General features: G+C 41.0%; 1 protein-coding gene across 8 annotated transcripts in view; it reads left to right on the top strand.

The window, feature by feature from the left end:
* The window catches only part of MAPK10 (mitogen-activated protein kinase 10), a 367762-nt gene that overhangs the window by 227721 nt on the left and 116743 nt on the right, over positions 1–23298 (top strand). For all 8 annotated transcript variants that reach the window (XM_073637131.1, XM_073637130.1, XM_073637129.1 and 5 more), the window contains one exon: positions 1913–2042. In XM_073637131.1, coding sequence (XP_073493232.1) covers positions 1913–2042 — 130 coding nt within the window. The remainder of the gene's footprint in view (positions 1–1912; positions 2043–23298) is intronic.

The raw sequence follows: 23298 nt of genomic DNA, 5'->3' as shown, positions 1-23298 counted from the left end.
TATTCTTGATTAGATCATACCAACACTTTGTAAAGTGGTAGTATTAAGTCTCTGTCACATGACTTTATACCTTTTTTTAATACACAACAGTATCCTGCTGGCTTTAAAAGCTGCTGATTGACATTGCTGTCATTAGTTTGTGATCCACAAGTACACCTAGATCCTTCTCTACAAGTGACTCTCCTAGTGGATGTTCAAACAATCAGTTTATCCACGTCATCCTGTAACATCTTCCATAGACTGCACTATACTATATAGTTTGGTGACATTTGCAAAAATTGAAGCAACACTATTAATCCCATCTTCTATATCACTACTAAGTAAGTTAAATGATGATGGACCCAGCACTGAACCTTTGGGCACACCACTTATAACCAGGAACCATTCAGAGTACCAGTCATTCACCACAACTCTCTGGGTGAGATCTTTGAGCAAATTTTGACTCCAATTACAAACATTTCTATGTGGGACAGTGTCAAATACATTTACAAAGTCCAAAAACACTATATCCGCAGCTACCCTATGTCCAAGTTTCTACTTACCTTTTTTATAAAAATTAACCAGGTGGGTTTGACAACTTCTGACCTTAGTAAAACTGTTCTGACTACTATTTATAACATTATTTTCTACCACATACTTCTGTATATAATCTCTTACAAGCCTCTTGAACATTTTGCCCACATTGGATGTTAAGTTTATTGGTCTATAATTACCAGGGGAAGACCTGGAGCCCTTTTTGAAGATGGGCACCATATTAGCTTTATGATACACACTCGGCACAGAGCCAGTGTTATATTCCTTTTAAGAAAATTCTTCTAATGTGGCTAGAATTCATAGACCAATTGCTGTAAAGATGGCCACAAACTTTAGTTAGTTGTCAGATGAATGCTAGTTGTTCTCCTAACCTATCCATACATATTCACGCGTAACTCTGCCTCACTAGTAGGAGAGAAAAATTTGCTGCCAGACAACTCTGGCAGTGGTTTATCTCCCATGAGAACAAAGAATCAGGCATGTTAAAAACCAACATGCTTGATATTTTTCTTCCTGCCATTTGCCAATTGGGGAGAGATAGGACATCGCCATAAACATTTGAAAAATGGCTGTTCTCACCAAAATCGGTGAGTTAGGCCAACATTCATCTTGTGCATGTGATCTTCGAAGGGCTAGCCATTTTACCTTCATTTTAATAACTGTGTTGAGGATATGATTGTGTGGCACTTACTGTGCATAATTATTACAGTTTCTGCCTCTGCCCTTTTCAGAGCAGTCTTCCTCACAGGCTGCACAGTTCTCTTGTTCTCAAAGTGGCAAGTGAATGAGAAATGTAACCATCAGTCTCCCCCAAGAGAAATACACAAGGCTACCACTGAGGTCAGTGCGCAGGTGACACAAATACCTCTCCCACCACTATAAGGGCGTGTTTATATTAGCCAGTTTTGAGGCATTGACAAACACTGATTGGTAGGTATATACCAATTTGTGGTCATTTAATAGCCTGTTTACATAGGCAGACTGTGCATTAGATGCACACTGAATAATCTGAAATATATTGATCAGTGTGCATAGGCTGCCATTTTTCTCCACAGTGCAGGTCCTGTTTACACAGGAAGATCCGCTGCCGAGAACAATGATCTTTTGGGCAAGCCATAAGATCATTTCGCCTGGTGAACAAGCATTTTCTGGTTTGTCAGGTGATTGGCAGCCTGTTTAGACAGGACTGCTCAGTTATTGTGAAACAAGCATTACTAGGAACCCTCGTTAGGAACTCTTGATCACGAAAATCCTTCAGTGTAAATGCACCTTAAGTGAGCAAGGTTACCTGTATAACTGTAAATTGTTACATTGTATTTGCTATCTTTGACTCTTCAGAAACAATGTCTCCATGATGGTTCTCTTTCCTGTCTTTTAGTGCTGCTTACGATGCTGTCCTTGATAGAAATGTGGCCATTAAGAAACTCAGTAGGCCATTTCAAAATCAAACACATGCCAAACGAGCATACAGGGAGCTGGTCCTAATGAAGTGTGTAAATCATAAAAATGTAAGTTTTTCTAAAATTTGCTACAGTCTGTCATTTTCCTTTACATTGTGTTGTTTAAAGCGAGTATGTCAGCACAAATTGACTATTCAAACCAAGCACAACACCTTAGGATACATAGCCCTAATAAAAATTGTATCATTTATATATAGATATATCTATGTGTAATTTATATATATATATATATATATATATATATATATATATATATACAGTATATATATATATATATATATATATATATATATATACAGTATAGACAAAAAGTTTGGACACACCTTCTCATTTAAAGATTTTTCTGTATTTTCATGACTATGAAAATTGTACATTCACACTGAAGGCATCAAAACTATGAATTAAAACATGTGGAATTATATCCTTAACAAAAAAGTGTGAAACAACTGAAAATATGTCTTATATTCTAGGTTCTTCAAAGTAGCCACCTTTTGCTTTGATGACTGCTTTGCACACTCTTGGCATTCTCTTGATGAGCTTCAAGTGGTAGTCACCGGAAATAGTTTTCCAACAATCTTGAAGGAGTTCCCAGAGATGCTTAGCACTTGTTGGCCCTTTTGCCTTCACTCTGTGGTCCAGCTCACCCCAAACCATCTCGATTGGGTTCAGGTCTGGTGACTGTGGAGGCCAGGTCATCTGGCGTAGCACCCCATCACTCTCGTTCTTGGTCAAATAGCCCTTACACAGCCTGGAGGTGTGTTTGGGGTCATTGTCCTGTTGAAAAATAAATGATGGTCCAACTAAACGCAAACTGTATGGAATAGCATGCCGCTGCAAGATGCCGTGGTAGCCATGCTGGTTCAGCATGCCTTCAATTTTGAATAAATCCCCAACAGTGTCACCAGCAAAGCACCCCCACACCATCACACCTCCTCCTCCATGCTTCACGGTGGGAACCAGGCATGTAGAGTCCATCCGTTCACCATTTGCTGCGTCGCACAAAGACACGGTGGTTGGAACCAAAGATCTCATATTTGGACTCATCAAACCAAAGCACAGATTTCCGCTGGTCTAATGTCCATTCCTTGTGTTCTTTAGCCCAAACAAGTCTCTTCTGCTTGTTGCCTGTCCTTAGCAGTGGTTTCCTAGCAGCTATTTTACCATGAAGGCCTGCTGCACAAAGTCTCCTCTTAACAGTTGTTGAAGAGATGTGTCTGCTGCTTTAACTCTGTGTGGCATTGACCTGGTCTCTAATCTGAGCTGCTGTTAACCTGCGATTTCTGAGGCTGTTGACTCGGATAAACTTATCTTCAGAAGCAGAGGTGACTCTTGGTCTTCCTTTCCTGGGGCGGTCCTCATGTGAGCCAGTTTCTTTGTAGTGCTTGATGGTTTTTGCTACTGCACTTGGGGACACATTCAAAGTTTGTCCAATTTTTCGGACTCATTTCTTAAAGTAATGATGGCCACTCATTTTTCTTTACTTAGCTGCTTTTTTCTTGCCATAATACAAATTCTAACAGTCTATTCAGTAGGACTATCAGCTGTGTATCCACCAGACTTCTGCACAACACAACTGATGGTCCCAACCTCATTTATAAGGCAAGAAATCCCACTTATTAAACCTGACAGGGCACACCTGTGAAGTGAAATCCATTTCCGGTGACTACCTCTTGAAGGTCATCAAGAGAATGCCAAGAGTGTGCAAAGCAGTCATCAAAGCAAAAGGTGGCTACTTTGAAGAACCTAGAATATAAGACATATTTTCAGTTGTTTCACACTTTTTTGTTAAGTATATAATTCAACATGTGTTAATTCATAGTTTTGATGCCTTCAGTGTGAATGTACAATTTTCATAGTCATGAAAATACAGAAAAATCTTTAAATGAGAATGTGTGTCCAAACCTTTGGTCTGTACTGTATATCTATAACCTTTGCTGCATTTGACAGAAATTGCTCTTTACTCAAGTTTTCTAATGAGTTGCTCAGTGTACCCTTGGCGCGGCCGAGGGTTTCAGTATAACTTCACACCTACTGGTTTTCGATTCACCTCTGGCTCTTGTAAGTCAGATCTGTCAATTAAGGAATATGGGGGTGGAGATAGATGAAAAACAAGTGGGTGGCAAGTTGCACTGAACTGTTCAGGCACACCAAGGGTGCAGCTAGCCCCTTATTAGCATGTTTGAATAAATAATGATTTCTGGGAATAGCAGCAACTATTTTGAACACTAAAGCCACAGCCCCACTATCAGTATTTGGTCAGTATTCGGTCAGTATTTTTTCTCAGGAGTGGGAGCCAAAACCAGGTGAGGAACAATCAGAGAAAAGGTATAATAGAAACAAGTCACCAATTCTACATTTATCACCCACTCCTGGTTTTGGCTCCCACTCCTGAGAAAAAAATACTGTCCAAATACTGATAGTGGGGCCGTGGCCTTAGAATACAAATATCATTACGACTATGTCCCTTAAATTGTGCTGACAGACTCCTTTTTTAGTATGCATTGTGTTGTGATTTTTGTGGTATACTTATTAAAAAAAGCTCTTGCATTTTTCCATGATTAAATTAAACCAGACATGACTTAATAAAGACTGTGTAATAGTAGTTAGAATTACCTCCCTGACCATGCTTTTCCTTCTCCCTTTTATCCTTTATGCAATACTCTTGAGATTTGGCATTTTGACTTTTTATTTCGTAAGGTAACTCATGCTCAGTCTTAGGCTACAGCCCCACTATTGGTATTTGGTCAGTATTTTTCCTTAGTATTTATAAGTCAAAACCAGACGAGGAACAATCAGAGAAAAGTTATAAAAGAAACACGTCATCAATTCTGCTTTTATCACCCACTCCTGGTTTTGGCTCCCACTCCTGAGAAAAAATACTGACCAACTACTGACCAAATACTAATAGTGGGGCCGTGGCCTTAGTGGCAAGTGATATAGTAGTAGTCTTTGAGAGGTCATATAATATGACAATTCATGGTTCTATTATATTTCCTTTAGAGTACATACCAGAAGAAATGTAAGATGCCTATACACATTAAATTAAAATTGTTCAGACCAGTTGATATTGACAGATGATGTCGGGTAGACGAGGATCGAGCAGTTTGAATTTTTATAACAGAAGATTTTGTTCATTGGGGGATAAGCCTTTCTTGGGGAGATACAGCTTTCTACACTCTCACTATTGAAAACACATGAACATTTGTATGTATGGAGTCGTTTGGCCGACAGCTATCACATGCGTATGGCCAGCTTCAGCCTTGGGCTTCACACCAACTTTTGGTGATGTGTTTAGAATTCATGATAATAATAATGCTGTGTTCACAATTGAATTAGTTCATTGCATCAATCTTAGATGGGAGGTAATCAGAAAATTACCTACTTTTGAAATCATGTGTTCATATTAAAAGTATTTTTTTACGTTATTTTTATTTTCCATATCACAAACTGTATTAAAAAAAAAATTGAAATCTCACTATTTTTACACTGGCTACTGGATATATTCTACTTCCTTAATCTTTAGTGAAATGCACATATACATTTGCAGCAATAGACTGACTCATACCCTATCATTGTATATTAAAGCATCTAATGAGCATGTTCAAAGGTCATTTGGAATGGAGGGGAGCAGGATCATCTGTGACATCACCTATTGTGATTGGTTTATCCAGGGTTATTAGCTGTATATAGAGGTGTTATCTGTCATTGTACTCCTATCTGTGATGATATTGAGACTTCTGAAAAATCTTCTTTAAAGAATAGGAAATATGAGTCTAAAATAGTCTCAGTGGACAGCATGAAAATTGCAGTATTTTCAAAAAATGTTAATACAAATTGTGATATAAAAAATATTGACAAAATTAAAAAAATACATTTAAAGAGTAACTGTTATTTACCTTTTTTCATAAATCAATAGTACACATGAATATAAGAAACTTTGAGTGAAAATAATATCTTTTGAGAGAAATCTGCTTCTTTCTCCTGAATTGATTTTTTTATTCTCAAAATTATCAATTCATGGGTTAAATCTGTCTACAGTGAATATAGATTTTCACTGAAGTTCTTATAACTGTGGTTTCAGGAGAACTTGCAGTGGAATCTGTGTGTCTGCCCCTAGCTCCTCCAATGCCCTACACCCTCCCCTCTACACAGAATTTTAAAAACACCAATTGCCATTTCCTTTCTCAGTAATGGGAAAATCTGTCTTTACTGTATACAGATTTGACAGATTTTTCCAATGAATTGAGGGTGAAAAATGAATCCAGGAAGAGAAAGAAACTGATTTCTCCGATAAGTTATATTACAAAGTTTCTTATTTTCATGTCTACTATTGATTTATGAAATAAAAATTAAAATGACACTTACTCTTTAACAGAAAAACCTGATTTAAACAATAGATCACTTTTGAATGATGCAATCTCTTTAATTTTCTTTTTGGGGGTCAGAATAGCGTAACATGCTATAGTGCTGTATCCGGTAATGAAAACTGATATCTAATGAAATTCTGACTAATGTACAGTACAGACCAAAAGTTTGGACACACCTTCTCATTTAAATATTTTTCTGTATTTTCATAACTATGAAAATTGTACATTCACACTGAAGGCATCAAAACTATGAATTAACACATGTGGAATTATATACTTAACAAAAAAGTGTGAAACAACTGAACATATGTCTTATATGCTAGGTTTTTCAAAGTAGTCACCTTTTGCTTTGATGATTGCTTTGCACACTCTTGGCATTCTCTTGATGAGCTTCAAGAGGTAGTCACCGGAAATGGTCTTCCAACAATCTTGAAGGAGTTCCCAGAGATGCTTAGCACTTGTTGGCCCTTTTGCCTTCACTCTCCGGTCCAGCTCACCCCAAACCATCTCGATTGGGTTCAGGTCTGGTGACTGTGGAGGCCAGGTCATCTGGCGTAGCACCCCATCACTCTCCTTCTTGGTCAAATAGCCCTTACACAGCGTGGAGGTGTGTTTGGGGTCATTGTCCTGTTGAAAAATAAACGATGGTCCAACTAAACACAAACCGGATGGAATAGCATGCCGCTGCAAGATGCTGTGGTGGCCATGCTGGTTCAGTATGCCTTCAATTTTGAATAAATCCCCAACAGTGTCGCCAGCAAAGCACCCCCACACCATCACACCTATCCTCCATGCTTCACGGTGGGAACCAGGCATGTAGAGTCCATCCGTTCACCTTTTCTGTGTTGCACAAAGACACGGTGGTTGGAACCAAAGATCTCAAATTTGGACTCATCAGACCAAAGCACAGATTTCCACTGGTCTAATGTCCATTCCTTGTGTTCTTTAGCCCAAACAAGTTTCTTCTGCTTGTTGCCTGTCCTTAGCAGTGGTTTCCTAGCAGCTATTTTACCATGAAGGCCTGCTGCACAAAGTCTCCTCTCAACAGTTGTTGAAGAGATGTGTCTGCTGCTAGAACTCTGTGTGGCATTGACCTGGTCTCTAATCTGAGCTGCTGTTAACCTGCAATTTCTGAGGCTGGTGACTCGGATAAACATCCTCAGAAGCAGAGGTGACTCTTGGTCTTCCTTTCCTGGGGCGGTCCTCATGTGAGCCAGTTTCTTTGTGGCGCTTGATGGTTTTTGCAACTGCACTTGGGGACACTTTCAAAGTTTTCCCAATTTTTCGGACTCACTGACCTTCATTTCTTAAAGTAATGATGGCCACTCGTTTTTCTTTACTTAGCTGCTTTTTTCTTGCCATAATACAAATTCTAGCAATCTATTCAGTAGGACTATCAGCTGTGTATCCACCTGACTTCTGCACAACTCAACTGATGGTCCCAACCCTATTTATAAGGCAAGAAATCCCACCTATTAAACCTGACAGGGCACACCTGTGAAGTGAAAACCATTTCCGGTGACTACCTCTTGAAGCTCATCAAGAGAATGCCAAGAGTGTGCAAAGCAGTCATCAAAGCAAAAGGTGGCTACTTTGAAGAACCTAGAATATAAGACATATTTTCAGTTGTTTCACACTTTTTTGTTAAGTATATATTTCCACATGTGTTAATTCATAGTTTTGATGCCTTCATTGTGAATGTACAATTTTCAAAGTCATGAAAATACAGAAAAATCTTTACATGAGAAGGTGTGTCCAAACTTTTGGTCTGTACTGTATATTAAGTCAATTTAGAAGAAAAATGGATTTGTCAAATGGATCATAACTGATCATGATGGATAATAATGGTTCCACCATGGCTTCTGTAAAAATTGGAAATTATAATGATAATGTGAATCCAGTCCAATAAGTCCAATGTCTTTTTCACTTTAATATCTAAGGCTAGGTTAACACTTTTAGGTTCTGGGAAGGTTAACACTCATTTTTACTGGAAATAACGCAACATGCTGCACTATATTTTCCGTTGAATTGGCTTTCGTGCCATATCCCTTGTACTGTGGAGGGGAACAGTTCCTGTTTTGATTTTCTTCAGGTAACATTATGTGAATCCAGATAAACATACACATCTTAGTTCACACATAAAACATTGCCAATATATGGCCATGCAGGATAAATCTGCACAAGACCTCTATGACAACACTGTACCTGATATCCAAACCTCTTAGTAGTTCAGACTTTTAGCCTGTAATACTGAGCAATCATATTTAAAGCCTGTCCCCTCCGCTGACATGTCTGCTTTAGTAATTACTCTTCTTCCCTAAGACGAAACAGTGGTGAAGCATTTTTTCCATGAACTCTGCACTGTCATTCCTCTATTTCTGCTACTGGAAATTTATGAATAAATTGACAACTAAATGTTACCATTCCCCTTTTCAAAGGAGTGTGTCATAGCTCCCAACAGTCCCGGATTCAGCGGGACAGTCCTAATTTGGAGGCTCTGTCCTGGGAGGTCAGAGCTATGTCCTGATTTTCACTCACTCTTTATCTGCGATGTCTCCTTCCGTGCAGTCTTCACTGCGTGCGTCATTTCTCAGTAGTTCTTCCTCCCCTCCTCTTTGGGTGGAAGGAGCCGGCATTTCTCTGCTGTGTATATACTTACATTCATTTAATTAACTCATTCTTCTATTTTCTTCAAGTCTGGTCTTCCACATGGATTCAACCTTCCAAACTGTAGCAGTTGAGGCAGCAGATAAACCTAAGAGCCACAAGCTGCACTGTTAAGTATAGAAAAATGTTCTATACCTGAATATGCTTTGTACAGTATGCTTCTTCATTTCTTCTACACATGAAGATGCGAATACTCTGGACATGATCTTCGCCCTGCTCTTCTCAGTACATGACTTTACTAACTCCCCTCTTCCACACTCTGACCACAACCTTCTTTCATTCTCTGTCATGAATTATCACCCCGGTCAAGACACCCCCACTTTCCACACATATAGAAATATATGCACTATTAACACCCAGAAATTTATGAAGAAGTTGCAGTCATCATTGGCCCTGATCTCCTCCCTCTCATGTCCTGACTCAGCACTGAAGCATTATAATGAAACACTGCAATGTGCCCTGGATGAAAATGCACCTCCTACACATAGAACAACTCGGCACAGACGGTGACAACCCTGGCACACGCTGCAAACACGTTTTCTCCAGCAGTGCTCCAGGTGCGCCAAACGTCTGTGGAGAAAATCCTATCTGGCTGAAGATTTAATCCATTATAAATTTATGCTTAAAACATACAACTCTGTCCTTCACCTCTCAAAACAAACCTACTTTAACAACCTCATCACCTCACTATCCAGTAATTCTAAACGACTCTTTGACACTTTTCACTCTCTCCTTAATCAAACAGTACAGGCCCCGACCACTGACCTCAGTTCTGATGATCTGGCTAATTATTTCAAAGAAAAAATTTAACATATCTGACAGGAAATTTTCTCCCAATCCCCTAATGTTTTGCATTCTCCTCCCTCCTACATTGCATCTTGCTCACTTTCTGACTTTGAACCAGTCACACGAGAAGAAGTGACCAGGCTCCTTGCATCTTCTCGCCCTACTACCTGCACCAGTGACCCTATTCCCTCACATCTCCTTTCCCCAGCTGTCACCACTCACCTAACTAAAATCTCTTCCTTTCATCTGGTATATTTCCCTCCTCGTTTAAACACACCAGCATACATCCATTACTTTAAAAAAATCCATCGACCATAACTGCGCTGCTAACTACAGACCTGTCTCCAATCTTCACTATATCTCTAAACTTCTGGAACGCTTGGTCCACTCCCGTCTAATCTGCTATCTCTCAGATAACTCTCTTCTTGACCCTTTACAATCTGGTTTCCGCTTTTTACATTCTACTGAAGCTGCATTCACTAAAGTCTCTAATGATCTACTAACAGCTAAATCTAATGGTCACAACTCCCTGCTGATTCTCCTGGATCTCTCTGCAGCATTTGACACTGTGGATCACTAGCTCCTCCTCACTGTGCGCCGCTCCATCGGGCTCAAGGACACTGTTCTCTCTTGGTTCTCCCCCTACCTCTCTGACCGCTCCTTCACTGTGTCTTTTGCTGGCTCCTCTTCCTCTACCCTTCCCCTTACTGTTGGAGTTCCTCAAGGATCAGTCCTAGGTCCCTTCCTTTTCTCTTGTACACCGCTACTATTGGACAAACAATCAGTAGATTCGGTTTTCAGCACCATCTCTATGCTGATTACACCCAATTATATTCCTTTTCTCCTGACATCACCACCCCTGCATTATTACAAATTACCAGTGATTGTCTTTCCGCTGTCTCTAATATTATGTCCTCCCTCTATCTAAAACTGAATCTGTCAAAAACTGAACTCCTCGTGTTTCCTCCCTCCACTAACCTACCTATGCCCAATATTACCATTTCCGTCTGTGGCTCCACCATTACTCCCCGGCAACATGCCCGCTGTCTTGGGGGTCATCTTTGATTCAGATCTTTCCTTCACTCCTCACATCCGATCGCTTGTTTGCTCATGTCACATACACCTCAAAAAATCTCTAGAATTAGACCTTTTCTTACCTTTGACTCTGCAAAAACTCTTATTGTAGCTCTTATTCATTCTCATCTGGACTATTGCAATTATTTACTAATTGGTCTCCCTCTTACTAAACTTTCCCTTCTCCAATCCGTCCTGAACGCAGCAGCCAGGATCATATTCCTCACCAACCGCTACACCGATGCCTCTTCCCTGTGCCAGTCATTACACTGGTTGCCCATCCAATACAACGTTCAATATAAACTTTCACTCTCACCCAAAGAGCTATCCACGGTTCAGCACCGCCTTACAACTCCTCCCTTGTCTTAGTCTACCACCCTACCCATGCCCTCCATTCTGCTAATGACTTAAAACTAAAATCCTCCATAATCCGAACCTCCCATTCCCGTCTCCAAGACTTCTTGCGTGCTGCGCCAATTCTTTGGAATGCACTACCCAGGACAATTCAATTAATTCCCAATACCCACAGGTTTAAGCGTGGCCTAAAATCTTATTTCTTTAGACTGGCCTATTGCCTCAACATACTTATCTATCTAACTGTCCTAGTTTGGGCCATACAAAATTTTTTTCAAAATCATGTTCATACCCTCCATGCACTTAATAGCCTCTGTGTCTGTACTGTACACATACTGGCTGGCGACCAGTTCATGTAGTGTTATGTGCATAACCTATTTATTATATTATGCCTGTATTGTACAATATAAGTAAATTTTATCATTTACCTTTTGTGTCTCCCTTATTTCCTTATAGACTGTAAGCTTGCGAGCAGGGCCCTCATTCCTTTTGATATCTAAGTTATGCTTATTCTGTAACGTCTTTATTCCCTGTACAAGTCCTCCCTAAAATTGTAAAGTGCTGCGGAATATGTTGGCGCTATAAAAATAAAAAATATTATTATCCTTTTTATTTTACCCCTCTTTAATGCTTTTTTAATAGTACAGAAGACCTTTGATTTTGCACTTAAAAATGCAGCTGCGTTTTTAGATGCATTTTTTCAAGCTCTCCATAGAAGCCTTTAGTGAAAAATGCACCAAAACAACAGTTAAAAAATAATAATAATTTTATTTATATAAGCACCAACATATTCCGCAGCACTTTACACAGTTCAATAGCATCTTTAGTTTCACACTGGACAGGAGTTTTTATGAAATCACATCCACTTTGCTTGGACAGATAGGCTGTGTTCACACATAGCGTAAATGCTACATTTTTTTCTGCTACTTTTTTTGCAAAGAAAAGCTGCTGTGTTTAACTGTCCAAGCAAAGTGTAATAGAAAATCATGCCCACAGTGTGTCTAAAGACGCTGTTGGATTGTGTGGTTTTGGTGCTTTTTTTCCTCCATAGGCTTTGGTGGGAGCCTAAAAGAAAGCATGTAAAAATGTAAGAAACGCAGTTGGTCTTTTAAGTGTAAAATCAAAGATTTTAGGTACTGTAAAAAAGTATTAACAGCACTGCTTGAAATCTGCACCAAAATAGCATAAAATAAGGGGAAAAACACCTAAAAAATGCAGCAAAAAATGCATTAACTAGAGAAGATTGTCATTGAGTATTTTGGTGTGGACACCTGTAGAAAATGGACAGCTAAAGAGCAGCAGAAAAAATGCAGCATTTATGCTATGTGCGAACACAGCCTTACAGACGTGTTTGACAAAATGGCACATGAAAAAAATGACAGCTCACCTCGCAATAAATTAAGACCTCATAGAGTGAAGCTTATGTAAATATAAAAAAAATTATGGCTGCTACACCAATGAATGAATGTAAAAAAAAATAAATCCATAGGTCTCAACTGTCTTGGATACAGCGGGACGGTCCCAAATTTGTGTCTACAATGGTGGTTTGCTTAATGTTGGTGGTTTGCTTAATGTTCTTCACTTCCATCCGCTCCTTCTGACATCTCTTCTTGCCAGGGTAGAAAGAAATGGTAAATGGCAACAGGGTATGGATAGGGGCATGGCTACAGATTGCAGGAGTGCTCTGTTTGTCCCTCTTTCGCTCTTGTAAAAGTTGGGAAGTATTGGACAGTATCTGATTATTTAGTACTCCACCCTTCCCATTAATTGGTAACACCCAGTTGTCAGTTTATTCATAAATTTTAGAAGGAATAATTGTTTTATTAGTATGCTTTGCTTATATAGTGCCATCATATTCCACAGCACTTTACAGACATTATCATCACTTTCCCCATTGGGGCTTAAAGTCTAAATTCCTATCAGCATGTCTTTGGAGTTTGGGAGGAAACCAGAGAACCCAGAGGAAACCCACACAAACACAGGGAGAACATACAAATTTCTTGCAGATGTTGTCCTTGATGGGATTTTAACCCAGGACGCCAGTGCTGCAAGGCTGCAGAGCTAACCACTGAGCCACCATGCATAATGCAGTGTTCTAAAAACGCTAAACCAGAATTGCTATAGTATGTAAGTATTTACTACAACAGGAGATTTGACAAGTGCTTTGTAAAACTAAATCAAAACACCATATATTTCTTATGGCAGCTATAGTCATGGCCAAAAGTGTTTGCACCCTTGAAATTGTTCCAGAAAATGAAGTATTTCGCCCAGAATATTATTTAAATTACACACATCATTTTGTTATACACATGTTTATTTCCTTGGTATGTATTGGAACAACTCAAATAAAGTCAAACAAAAAAAGGCAAATTGGACATAATTTCACACAAAACCCCAAAATTGGGCAGGACAAAATTGTTGGCACCTTTCCAAATTTGTGGGTAAACAACTTTGTTTCCAGCATGTGATGCTCGTTCACGTTCAAACTCACCCGTGGCAAGTAACAGGTGTGGGCAATATGAAAATCACACCTGAAACCAGATGAAAAGTGTGTGCAATACTAAGCATGGAGAATAGAAAGAGGAGAAAAGATCTATCTAAGGACTTAAGAACCAAAATTGTATAAAAATATCAACAATCTAAAGGTTGCAAGTCAATCTCCAGAGATCTTGATTTTCTTTTGTCCATAGTGCGCAACATAATCAAGAAGTTTACAGCCCATGGCACTTTAGCTAATCTCCCTAGACGTGGACGGCAGAGAAAATTTGTTGAAAAGCTGCAATGCAGGATAGTCCGGATGGTGAATGAGCAGCCCCAATCAAGTTCCACAGAAATTCAAGCTGTCCTGCAGGCTCAGGGTGCAGCAGTGTCAGTGCGACCTATCCGTTGACATTTCAATGAAATGAAAAGCTGTGACAGGAGACCCAGGAGGAACCCACTGCTGACACAGTGTAACGCTGGCGGTTCTGCCTTCCACCCTGGCAGAGACTCCAGCTCTCTCACCACTGCGGATCAGGGCCAGAATGTCCAGCTCTTCCTTTCTCTTCCTGCTCTTCACGGCACTGTACTTAAGGCGCGCGCGTGCTCCCCGTCTCTTAAAAGGGCCGTGCGCACCATCCTACATGGAGGTGCCTGAGAAACATTGTAAGTTTGTTCATAACACTCTTGTTAGTTCTCAGGTCCCAGTGCTTGTATACCTGCCTGTCTACCAGCCGTGCCAGCTGTTAGAACCTTCCTGTTTGTTTTTTCCATCTTGTGTTTTGCGGTCACGTGACCATCTGCCTTTATATTCCAGCTCCGCCTTTTTGGCTGTGCTGGACTTCAGTGTTGTTTGACTGTTTTGCTAGCCAGGTGCTTCTGTGCCTTTCTCTGTCAGTTTTCTTCGTCCTTCTGGGACCTCTAGTACCTTTTTGTCAGTTTATCTTTTGTGTTCTGCAACAACCTTCTCTGTTCAGGAGGTGTCCCATTTTTGTTCCAGTCCTTAGTTATTTTAGGGACCCCTTCCCTTTAATCTATTGGTCTTCGTTCAGACTAGCCTAGGACTAAGGCGAGTCTGTTTGCTAGGAACAGGCAGCCCGCTACATCGTAGGGATTCAGCTTAGTCTTACTGTAGGGAGAGCTTCCCCCTTCTTTCCTTAGTACTTGTTTGCAGATCATAACAGTAAGTCCAGCCCAAAAAAAAAAGGAAATATTAATACGTGGACCAGTATGGCTTCCGTCCAGGATTTGGCTCAACGCTTGCAGGTCTTTACTCTGGAGGTGGCCGAGCTCCAGCAACACGTGAGTAGCTGTTCCGGAGCGCATTTTGTGGAACCAAAGCTAGGACTGCTGGATGTTTTTTATGGTAAACAGTTAAGATTTTTTTTCCTTTAAAAATGCTTGTTTGTTATATTTTCGTTTGAGACCAAGGTCCTCTGGGAATGAATCACCGCGCATTGGTTTTCTTATGTCACTTTTGCGCAATGAACCACAGGGGTGGGCATTTTCTCTTCAACCTAATGATCCATGTTTGAGGTCGGTAGAAGAGTTTTTTTCTGCTATGGGTCTATTATACGACGATCCTGATCGAATCTCATCTGCTGAGGCAGAACTCAGGCGTTTGAATCAGAGGTCAGATGATGCTGAGATTTATTGCACATACTTTAGAAGGTGGGCTTCTGAAGTCAAATGGAATGATCCTGCTCTGAAATCTCTATTTCTTGCTGGTCTGAGTGAAAGGGTTAAGGATTTGCTAATTGCATTCCCTGCACCTGAGACTCGGCAGGATGCCATGCAATTAGCTGCTCTTGTGGATAGGAGGCTGAGATCTAGGCAGAATGAGGTAAAGACTCCTGTAATGCCAGGTCCTAGTCTCCAGAAAATCTGCTCAGATGGCGGAGAACCTATGGAGGTTGGGGCGATGTCGCTCCACTCTCAGGAATAAGACCAGAGGTTCGCCGAGGGATTGTGTCTTTATTGTGGTAAAGCTGACCATTTGATTAAGTATTGTGAGCTTCGGTTAAGTAAAGAAAAAAAAAAGGGCAGGTACGCCCGTATAGCTTGTTTACGCTCTGCAGGAGTATTTCTTTCTGGGAGTACTACTTTGCAGGAAAATTTGATTGAATTTCAGGTATTTGTGGATTGTGGTTCAACACTTAATGTGATTGATAAAGGGTTTTTGGAAAAACTTAACTTGAAATCCAAACCTTTGTCATCACCTATTTCTGTGATTGCAATTGATAACACTCCCTTGAAGTGTATTACTCACAAGATTGCTGCATTTCCCCTCACTATCAATGGTCTTCACCACAAAATTTTGGACTTGGTTGTTTTAGATAATTTACCCTCTCCGGTCGTTCTAGGATTGCCTTGGTTAAAACTGCACAATCCTTTGCTTGACTGGTCTACTAATATGATAAAGTCTTGGAGTCCGAAATGCCATGATAAATGTTGTAATGGTCACATTGCGGCTGTGGGAAAAGGGGAATTACCTGTACCTATTCAAGATTTTTGGAGGGTTTTTTCGTCGGAGGAGTCGCAAGTTTTACCTCCTCATAGGGATTATGATTGCGCCATTGAGTTTATTCCGGGAGCTGCTCTGTTTTGCTAGCCAGGTGCTTCTGTGCTTATATCTCTCATTTCGCTTGGTCCTTTTGGGACTTCTAGTACCTTTTTGTCAGTTTATCTTTTGTGTTCTGCAACAACCTTCTCTGTTCAGGAGGTGTCCCATTTTTGTTCCAGTCCTTAGTTCTTTTAGGGACCCCTTCCCCTTATTCTATAGGTCTTCGTTCAGACTAGCCTAGGACTAAGGCGGGTCTGTTCGCTAGGTACAGGCAGCCCGCTACATCGTAGGGATTCAGCTTAGTCTTACTGTAGGGAGAGCTTCCCGATTCTTTCCTTAGTACTTGTTTGCAGATCATAACACCAGCCTGCCAGTGTAAATTTGGTGTTCCCTCTAAATAACTCAACACCCATCCATTAATGTCTAAACAGCTGTCAACAAACGTGAGTACAGGCCTAAGTGAAAATGGCCAAATTGTGCGCAAAGTGTCAATATTTTGTATGGTCACCATTATTTCCAAGCACTGTCTTAACTCTCTTGGGTATGGAGTTCACTAGAGCTTCACAGGTTGCCACTGGAATCCTCTTCCACTCCCCCATGACTACATCATGTGTATGTTAGAGACCTTGCATGCCTCCACCTTCCGGTGGAGGATGATGCTCAATAGGGTTTAAATCTGGAGATGTGCTTGGCCGGTCCAGCACCTTAAGGGTATGTGCCCACAATGCAGATTTGATGCAGAGCGTTTTTGCCTCTCCCTGGCAGAAAAAACGCATGCAGATTTGCATGCGATTTTTCTGCCAGGGAGAAGCTTTTTTACATGCGTTTTTGCACCTGACCGTGTGTCCATCAGCTGATTAAATGACGTCACCACAGGTCCTGCCAGTACACCGCAGGACGCCGAGGAGAGAGGATCGCCGCCGCCGGGAGGAGACCGGAGAGGTGAGTATACAGGTTTTTTTTATTTTTAACTTTTTTATTCCTTTTTTTCACCGCGTGGTAGCCAGGATGAAGAGGAGTTGTAGTCTCCTCTTCATCCTGGGTCCCACACGCACCGCGATTACGCCACAAATTTGCGGCCATTGAATTTAATTAAAACGCAGCAAATCCACATATACCTGCAGGTTTGCTGCGTTTCAATGTTCCTCAATGGCCGTGAATTTGCGATGTAATCGCGGTAGAAATGGTCATGCTGCGTTTTGCAACACAATGCGAATTCGGCGCGCTAATTAGCGCATCATGTGCACAGCACATCCGAATTCACATTGCTTTGCATGGCAGACTGTTTTACAAGCGTTTTCGCGGCCGTAAAAAAGGCTGCAAAAAGGATACAAGAACGCTACCTGGGCACATAGCCTTACCCTCAGTTTCTTTAGCAAGGCAGTGGTCGTCTTGGAGGTGTGTTTAGGGTCGTTATCTTGTTGGCGTACTGCCCTGCTACCCAGGGAGAGGATAATGCGCTGCGTTAGTATATCACAGCAAGCAGCACTCAAGCAGCCCCAAACCATGACACGCCCATTACCATGTTTGACTATTGGCAAGGAAAACTTGTCTTTGTACTCCTCACCTGGTTGCTGCCACACACGCCTGACACCATACGAACCATATAACTTTATCTTGGTCTCATCAGCCCACAGGACATGGTTCTAGCGCTCCATGTCACTAGTCTGCTTGTCTTCAGCAAACTGCAAGCTGTCTTGTGCATCATCTTTAGAAGAGGCTTCCTTCTGGGATGACAGCCTTGCAGACCAATTTGATGCAGTGTGCAACGTATGGTTTGCGTTCTCCGACTTCTCCTCACCTGTCATCCGATCCTCACTTGCGAGAAAATTGGATCACACTAAGCTTACACTCGGATCAAACTCTAGTGAGTGTCATTAGCATAATCGGCCTGATTCTCTAGCATGAGAGAATCTATGGCCGTGTGAGCACAGCCTATCACATAACTTAATTTATGGACATCTATAGTGATTTCTTTGCCTGTGTGGATTGGGTGAGCTGTTATCAACACCTCGTGAGAATTTCATGTGAATAGCACCTTTAGAAATATATTTATTTAGAAAATTCGTGACGTGTTCAATACACATACCTGCTGTATGTATATGCAGCTCCTGTCTTTGCTTACTTGCTGCAAGCACATGACCACTGCAGTCAGTCAGTGCAGTTAATTGCCTTACTACAGTCATCACCCTTCAGCAAGGTGTGCCATGATGCTAGTAATATTGCATGGACAGAGGGCGATGTTGGGTTGTTGGAGAAAAGAAGTATAGCATTTGTTTTTTATAACATATGCAGTTATTTGTTTAAAAATGAATAAGGCCTTGTTTCTATGTAGAGTAAATGCTGCATTTTTTTACATTTTATTTATGCATTTAACAGTTCAAAGTGAATGTGATTTGTCTACATTTATTTGGGGGAATTCTAGACCTAAACTTAAGTTGTCTACCCTTCAGAGACCAAAAGATATGCGAGGAGTAGCTTTGCCTAATTTTTACTTGTAATATCTAGCGGGCCAGCTTATCCCCTTAAGCCCCGCGGGTGGTTTGCACGTTAATGACCGGGCCAATTTTTACAATTCTGACCACTGTCACTTTATGAGGTAATTACTCTGGAACGCTTCAACGGATCCCCCTGATTCTGAGATTGTTTTTTCGTGACATATTGTACTTCATGATTGTGGAAAAATTTCTTCGATATCACTTGCGTTTATTTGTGAAAAAAACGGAAATTTGGTGAAAATTTTGCAATTTTCAAAATTTGAATTTTTAAGCCCTGAAATCAGAGCGATATGTCACACAAAAGAGTTAATAAATAACATTTCCCACATGTCTACTTTACATCAGCACAATTTTGGAACCAAAATTTTTTTTTGTTAGGGAGCTATAAGGGTTAAAAGTTGACCAGCGATTTTTCATTTTTCCAACAAAATTTACAAAACCATTTTTTTAGGGACCACATCACATTTGAAGTCACTTTGAGAGGTCTTTATGACAGAAAATACCCAAAAGTGACACCATTCTAAAAACTGCACCCCTCAAGGTGCTCAAAACCACATTCAAGAACTTTATTAACCCTTCAGGTGCTTCATAGGAATTTTTTGAATGTGGAAGCAAAAAATGAACATTTAACTTTTTTCACAAAAATGTTACTTTAGACCCAATTTTTTTTATTTTCACAGGGGTAACAAGAAAAAATGGACCGCAAAATTTGTTGTGCAATTTCCCCTGGGCACGCAGATACCCAATATTTGGGGAAAAAACACTGTTTGGGCGCACTGTAGGGCTCGGAAGGGAAGGAGCGCCATTTGACTTTTTGATTGTAAAATTTGCTTGAATAATTAGCAGACACCATGTTGCGTTTAGAGAGCCCCTGTGTGCCCAAGCATTGGAGCTCCCCCACAAGTGACCCCATTTTGGAAACTAGACCCCCCAAGGCACCTATCTAGATGCATAGTGAGCAGTTGCAACCCCCAGGTGCTTCACAAATTGATTCGTAAAAATGAAAAAGTGAAAAAAAAAACACTTTTTCATTGTTACGAATCAATTTGTGAAGCACCTGGGGGTTCCAACTGCTCACTACGCATCTAGATAGGTGCCTTGGGGGGTCTAGTTTCCAAAATGGGGTCACTTGTGGGGGAGCTCCAATGTTTGGGCACACAGGGACTCTCTAAATGCAACATGGTATCCGCTAACAAATTGAATGGAAAATCGGCTCAAATTGTTAGCGGACACCACATTGCGTTTGGAGAGCCCCTCTGTGCCCAAACTTTGGAGCTCCCCCACAAGTGACCCCATTTTAGAAACTAGACCCCCCAAGGCACCTTTCTAGATGCATAGTGAGCACTTGGAACCCCCAGGTGCTTCACAAATTGATTTGTAATAATGAAAAAGTGAAAAAAAAAACACTTTTTCATTTTTACGAATCAATTTGTGAAGCACCTAGGGGTTCAAAGGGCTCACTATGCATCTAGATAGGTGCCTTGGGGGGTCTAGTTTCCAAAATGGAGTCACTTGTGGGGGAGCTCCAATGTTTGGGCACACAGGGACTCTCTAAATGCAACATGGTATCCGCTAACAAATTGAATGGAAAATCGGCTCAAATTGTTAGCGGACACCACATTGCGTTTGGAGAGCCCCTCTGTGCCCAAACTTTGGAGCTCCCCCACAAGTGACCCCATTTTGGAAACTAGACCCCCCAAGGCACCTTTCTAGATGCATAGTGAGCACTTGGAACCCCCAGGTGCTTCACAAATTGATTCGTAATAATGAAAAAGTGAAAAAAAAAACACTTTTTCATTTTTACGAATCAATTTGTGAAGCACCTAGGGGTTCCAAGTGCTCACTATGCATCTAGATAGGTGCCTTGGGGGGTCTAGTTTCCAAAATGGGGTCACTTGTGGGGGAGCTCCAATGTTTGGGCACACAGGGACTCTCTAAATGCAACATGGTATCCGCTAACAAATTGAATGGAAAATCGGCTCAAATTGTTAGCGGACACCACATTGCGTTTGGAGAGCCCCTCTGTGCCCAAACTTTGGAGCTCCCCCACAAGTGACCCCATTTTGGAAACTAGACCCCCCAAGGCACCTTTCTAGATGCATAGTGAGCACGTGGAACCCCCAGGTGCTTCACAAATTGATTCGTAATAATGAAAAAGTGAAAAAAAAAACACTTTTTCATTTTTATGAATCAATTTGTGAAGCACCTGGGGTTCCAAGTGCTCACTATGCATCTAGATAGGTGCCTTGGGGGGTCTAGTTTCCAAAATGGGGTCACTTGTGGGGGAGCTCCAATGTTTGGGCACACAGGGACTCTCCAAATGCAACATGATATCCGCTAACAATTTGAGCCGACAATTTGTTAGCGGATATCATGTTGCATTTGGAGAGTCCCTGTGTGCCCAAACATTGGAGCTCCCCCACAAGTGACCCCATTTTGGAAACTAGACCCCCCAAGGCACCTATCTAGATTCATAGTGAGCACTTGGAACCCCAGGTGCTTCACAAATTGATTCATAAAAATGAAAAAGTGTTTTTTTTTTCACTTTTTCATTATTACGAATCAATTTGTGAAGCACCTGGGGGTTCCAAGTGCTCACTATGCATCTAGAAAGGTTCCTTGGGGGGTCTAGTTTCCAAAATGGGGTCACTTGTGGGGGAGCTCCAATGTTTGGGCACAGAGGGGCTCTCCAAACGCAACATGGCGTCCGCTAACAATTTGAGCCGATTTTCCATTCAATTTGTTAGCGGACACCATGTCGCGTTTGGAGAGCCCGTAATGTGCCTAAACAGTGGAGCTCCCCCACAAGTGTCCCCATTTTGGAAACTATACCCCTCAAGGATTTTATTAAGGTGTATAGTGAACATTTTGAACCCAGAGGTACGGCACAGAATTTGTTTACATTAGGTCATCATATTGAATAAGTTGTCACTATTCTTGAGCGCAAGTGCTCGCTACTTGAGTTTGCATTGGGTACTCAGGTATGCACCATGTACAGCGTGTGCTCGAGTGACATGCTCGAGTCCCTGCTCCGCATGTTTCACGGTTATTAGACACCCAAAAAAAAACATGCGGTGATCGCTCGTGCATGGCAGGCAATCCCCGTAAAGTTTTTTGGCCGCGAAGCATATGGGGCAGAGACTCGAGCATGTCACTCAAATACCCACGATACTCAATGCATACCAGAGCACCCGATGCAAACTCAAGTAGCGAGCACTTGCTCTCAACACTAGTCGCCATATCGTCATCTTTTTTTCTTACTTTTGAAAAAAATCCCAACCCCAGCCCTAGCCCCAGCACAACCCTAGCCCCAGCACAACCCTAGCCCCAGCACAACCGTAGCCCCAGCACAACCCTAGACCCAGCACAACCCTAGCCCCAGCACAACCCTAGCCCCAAACCCAGCCCTAACCCTAGCCCAATCCTAACCCAAGAGTTTATTTTTGACGCCGTTCCTTGTGCGGTATAAGTGATTAGACGACTTTATTCTTCGGGTCGGTGTGATTACAGCAATGCCAGAATCATATGGGGTTTTTATGACTGACAGCTGTCACACACTAAAAGACGCATTTTTTGTAAAATCTAGTTTTTGCATCGCCATATTCTGAGAGCTATAATTTTTCCAGATTTTGGCAGACAGTCATGTGACGGCTCATTTTTTGCGGGATGACTTGACGTTGTTATTGGTGCCATTTTCAGGCACGTGACATTTTTTGATCGCTTTCTATTTTGGGAGGTAGAATAAACAAAAAACAACAATTCAGGAATTGTTTTTTTTTTTTTTTTTTATTCTGTTCCGCGTGTGGTAAAATTGATGAGGTAGCTTTATTCTTCGGGTCAGTACGTTTACAGCGGTACCATATTTGTATCATTTTTCTATGTTTTGGCGCTTATACACAATAAAAGCTATTTTATAGAAAAAAATATTTTTTAGTATCACTTTATTCTGAGAGCTATAACTTTTTTATTTTTCAGCTGATGGAGCTGTATGGCAGCTTGTTTTTTGCGGGACGAGATGACGTTTTCAGCGGTATCATTTTTATTTATATGCGTCTTTTTGATCGCGTGTTATTCCACTTTTTGTTTGGCGGTATGGTGATAAAGCATTGTTTTTTGCTTCGTTTTTTTTTTTTTACCGTGTTCACTGAAGGGGTTAACTAGTGGGACAGTTTTATAGGTCAGGTTGTTCCGGACGCGGCGATACCAAATATGTGTACTTTTATTGTTTTTTTTTTATTTTTTTTATAATAATATTTATTGATGGGTACATTATTTTTTTTATTTTTTTATAATATTTTTGCACATTTTTTTTTTTTCCACTTTCACACAGTTTATACACTTTATTACTTTGTCCCACTCTGGGACTTTCACTTTTTTTTTTCTGATCGCCTGCATGGCACAGGAATGGAGCACCATCCCTATGCCATGAAGGCTGTCAGAAGTGCACAGTGTGAAGATTGCTTGGAGATGCACTGCGCATGTCCAAGCAATCTTCCTGCTCTCTGGTGACCCGGATA

The sequence above is a fragment of the Phyllobates terribilis genome, unplaced genomic scaffold, assembly GCF_046119375.1.
Source record: "Phyllobates terribilis strain yellow unplaced genomic scaffold, ASM4611937v1 Scaffold_1__5_contigs__length_1240528914, whole genome shotgun sequence".
Lineage (NCBI taxonomy): Eukaryota > Metazoa > Chordata > Amphibia > Anura > Dendrobatidae > Phyllobates > Phyllobates terribilis.
This window is presented reverse-complemented; position numbering and strand designations above follow the sequence as displayed.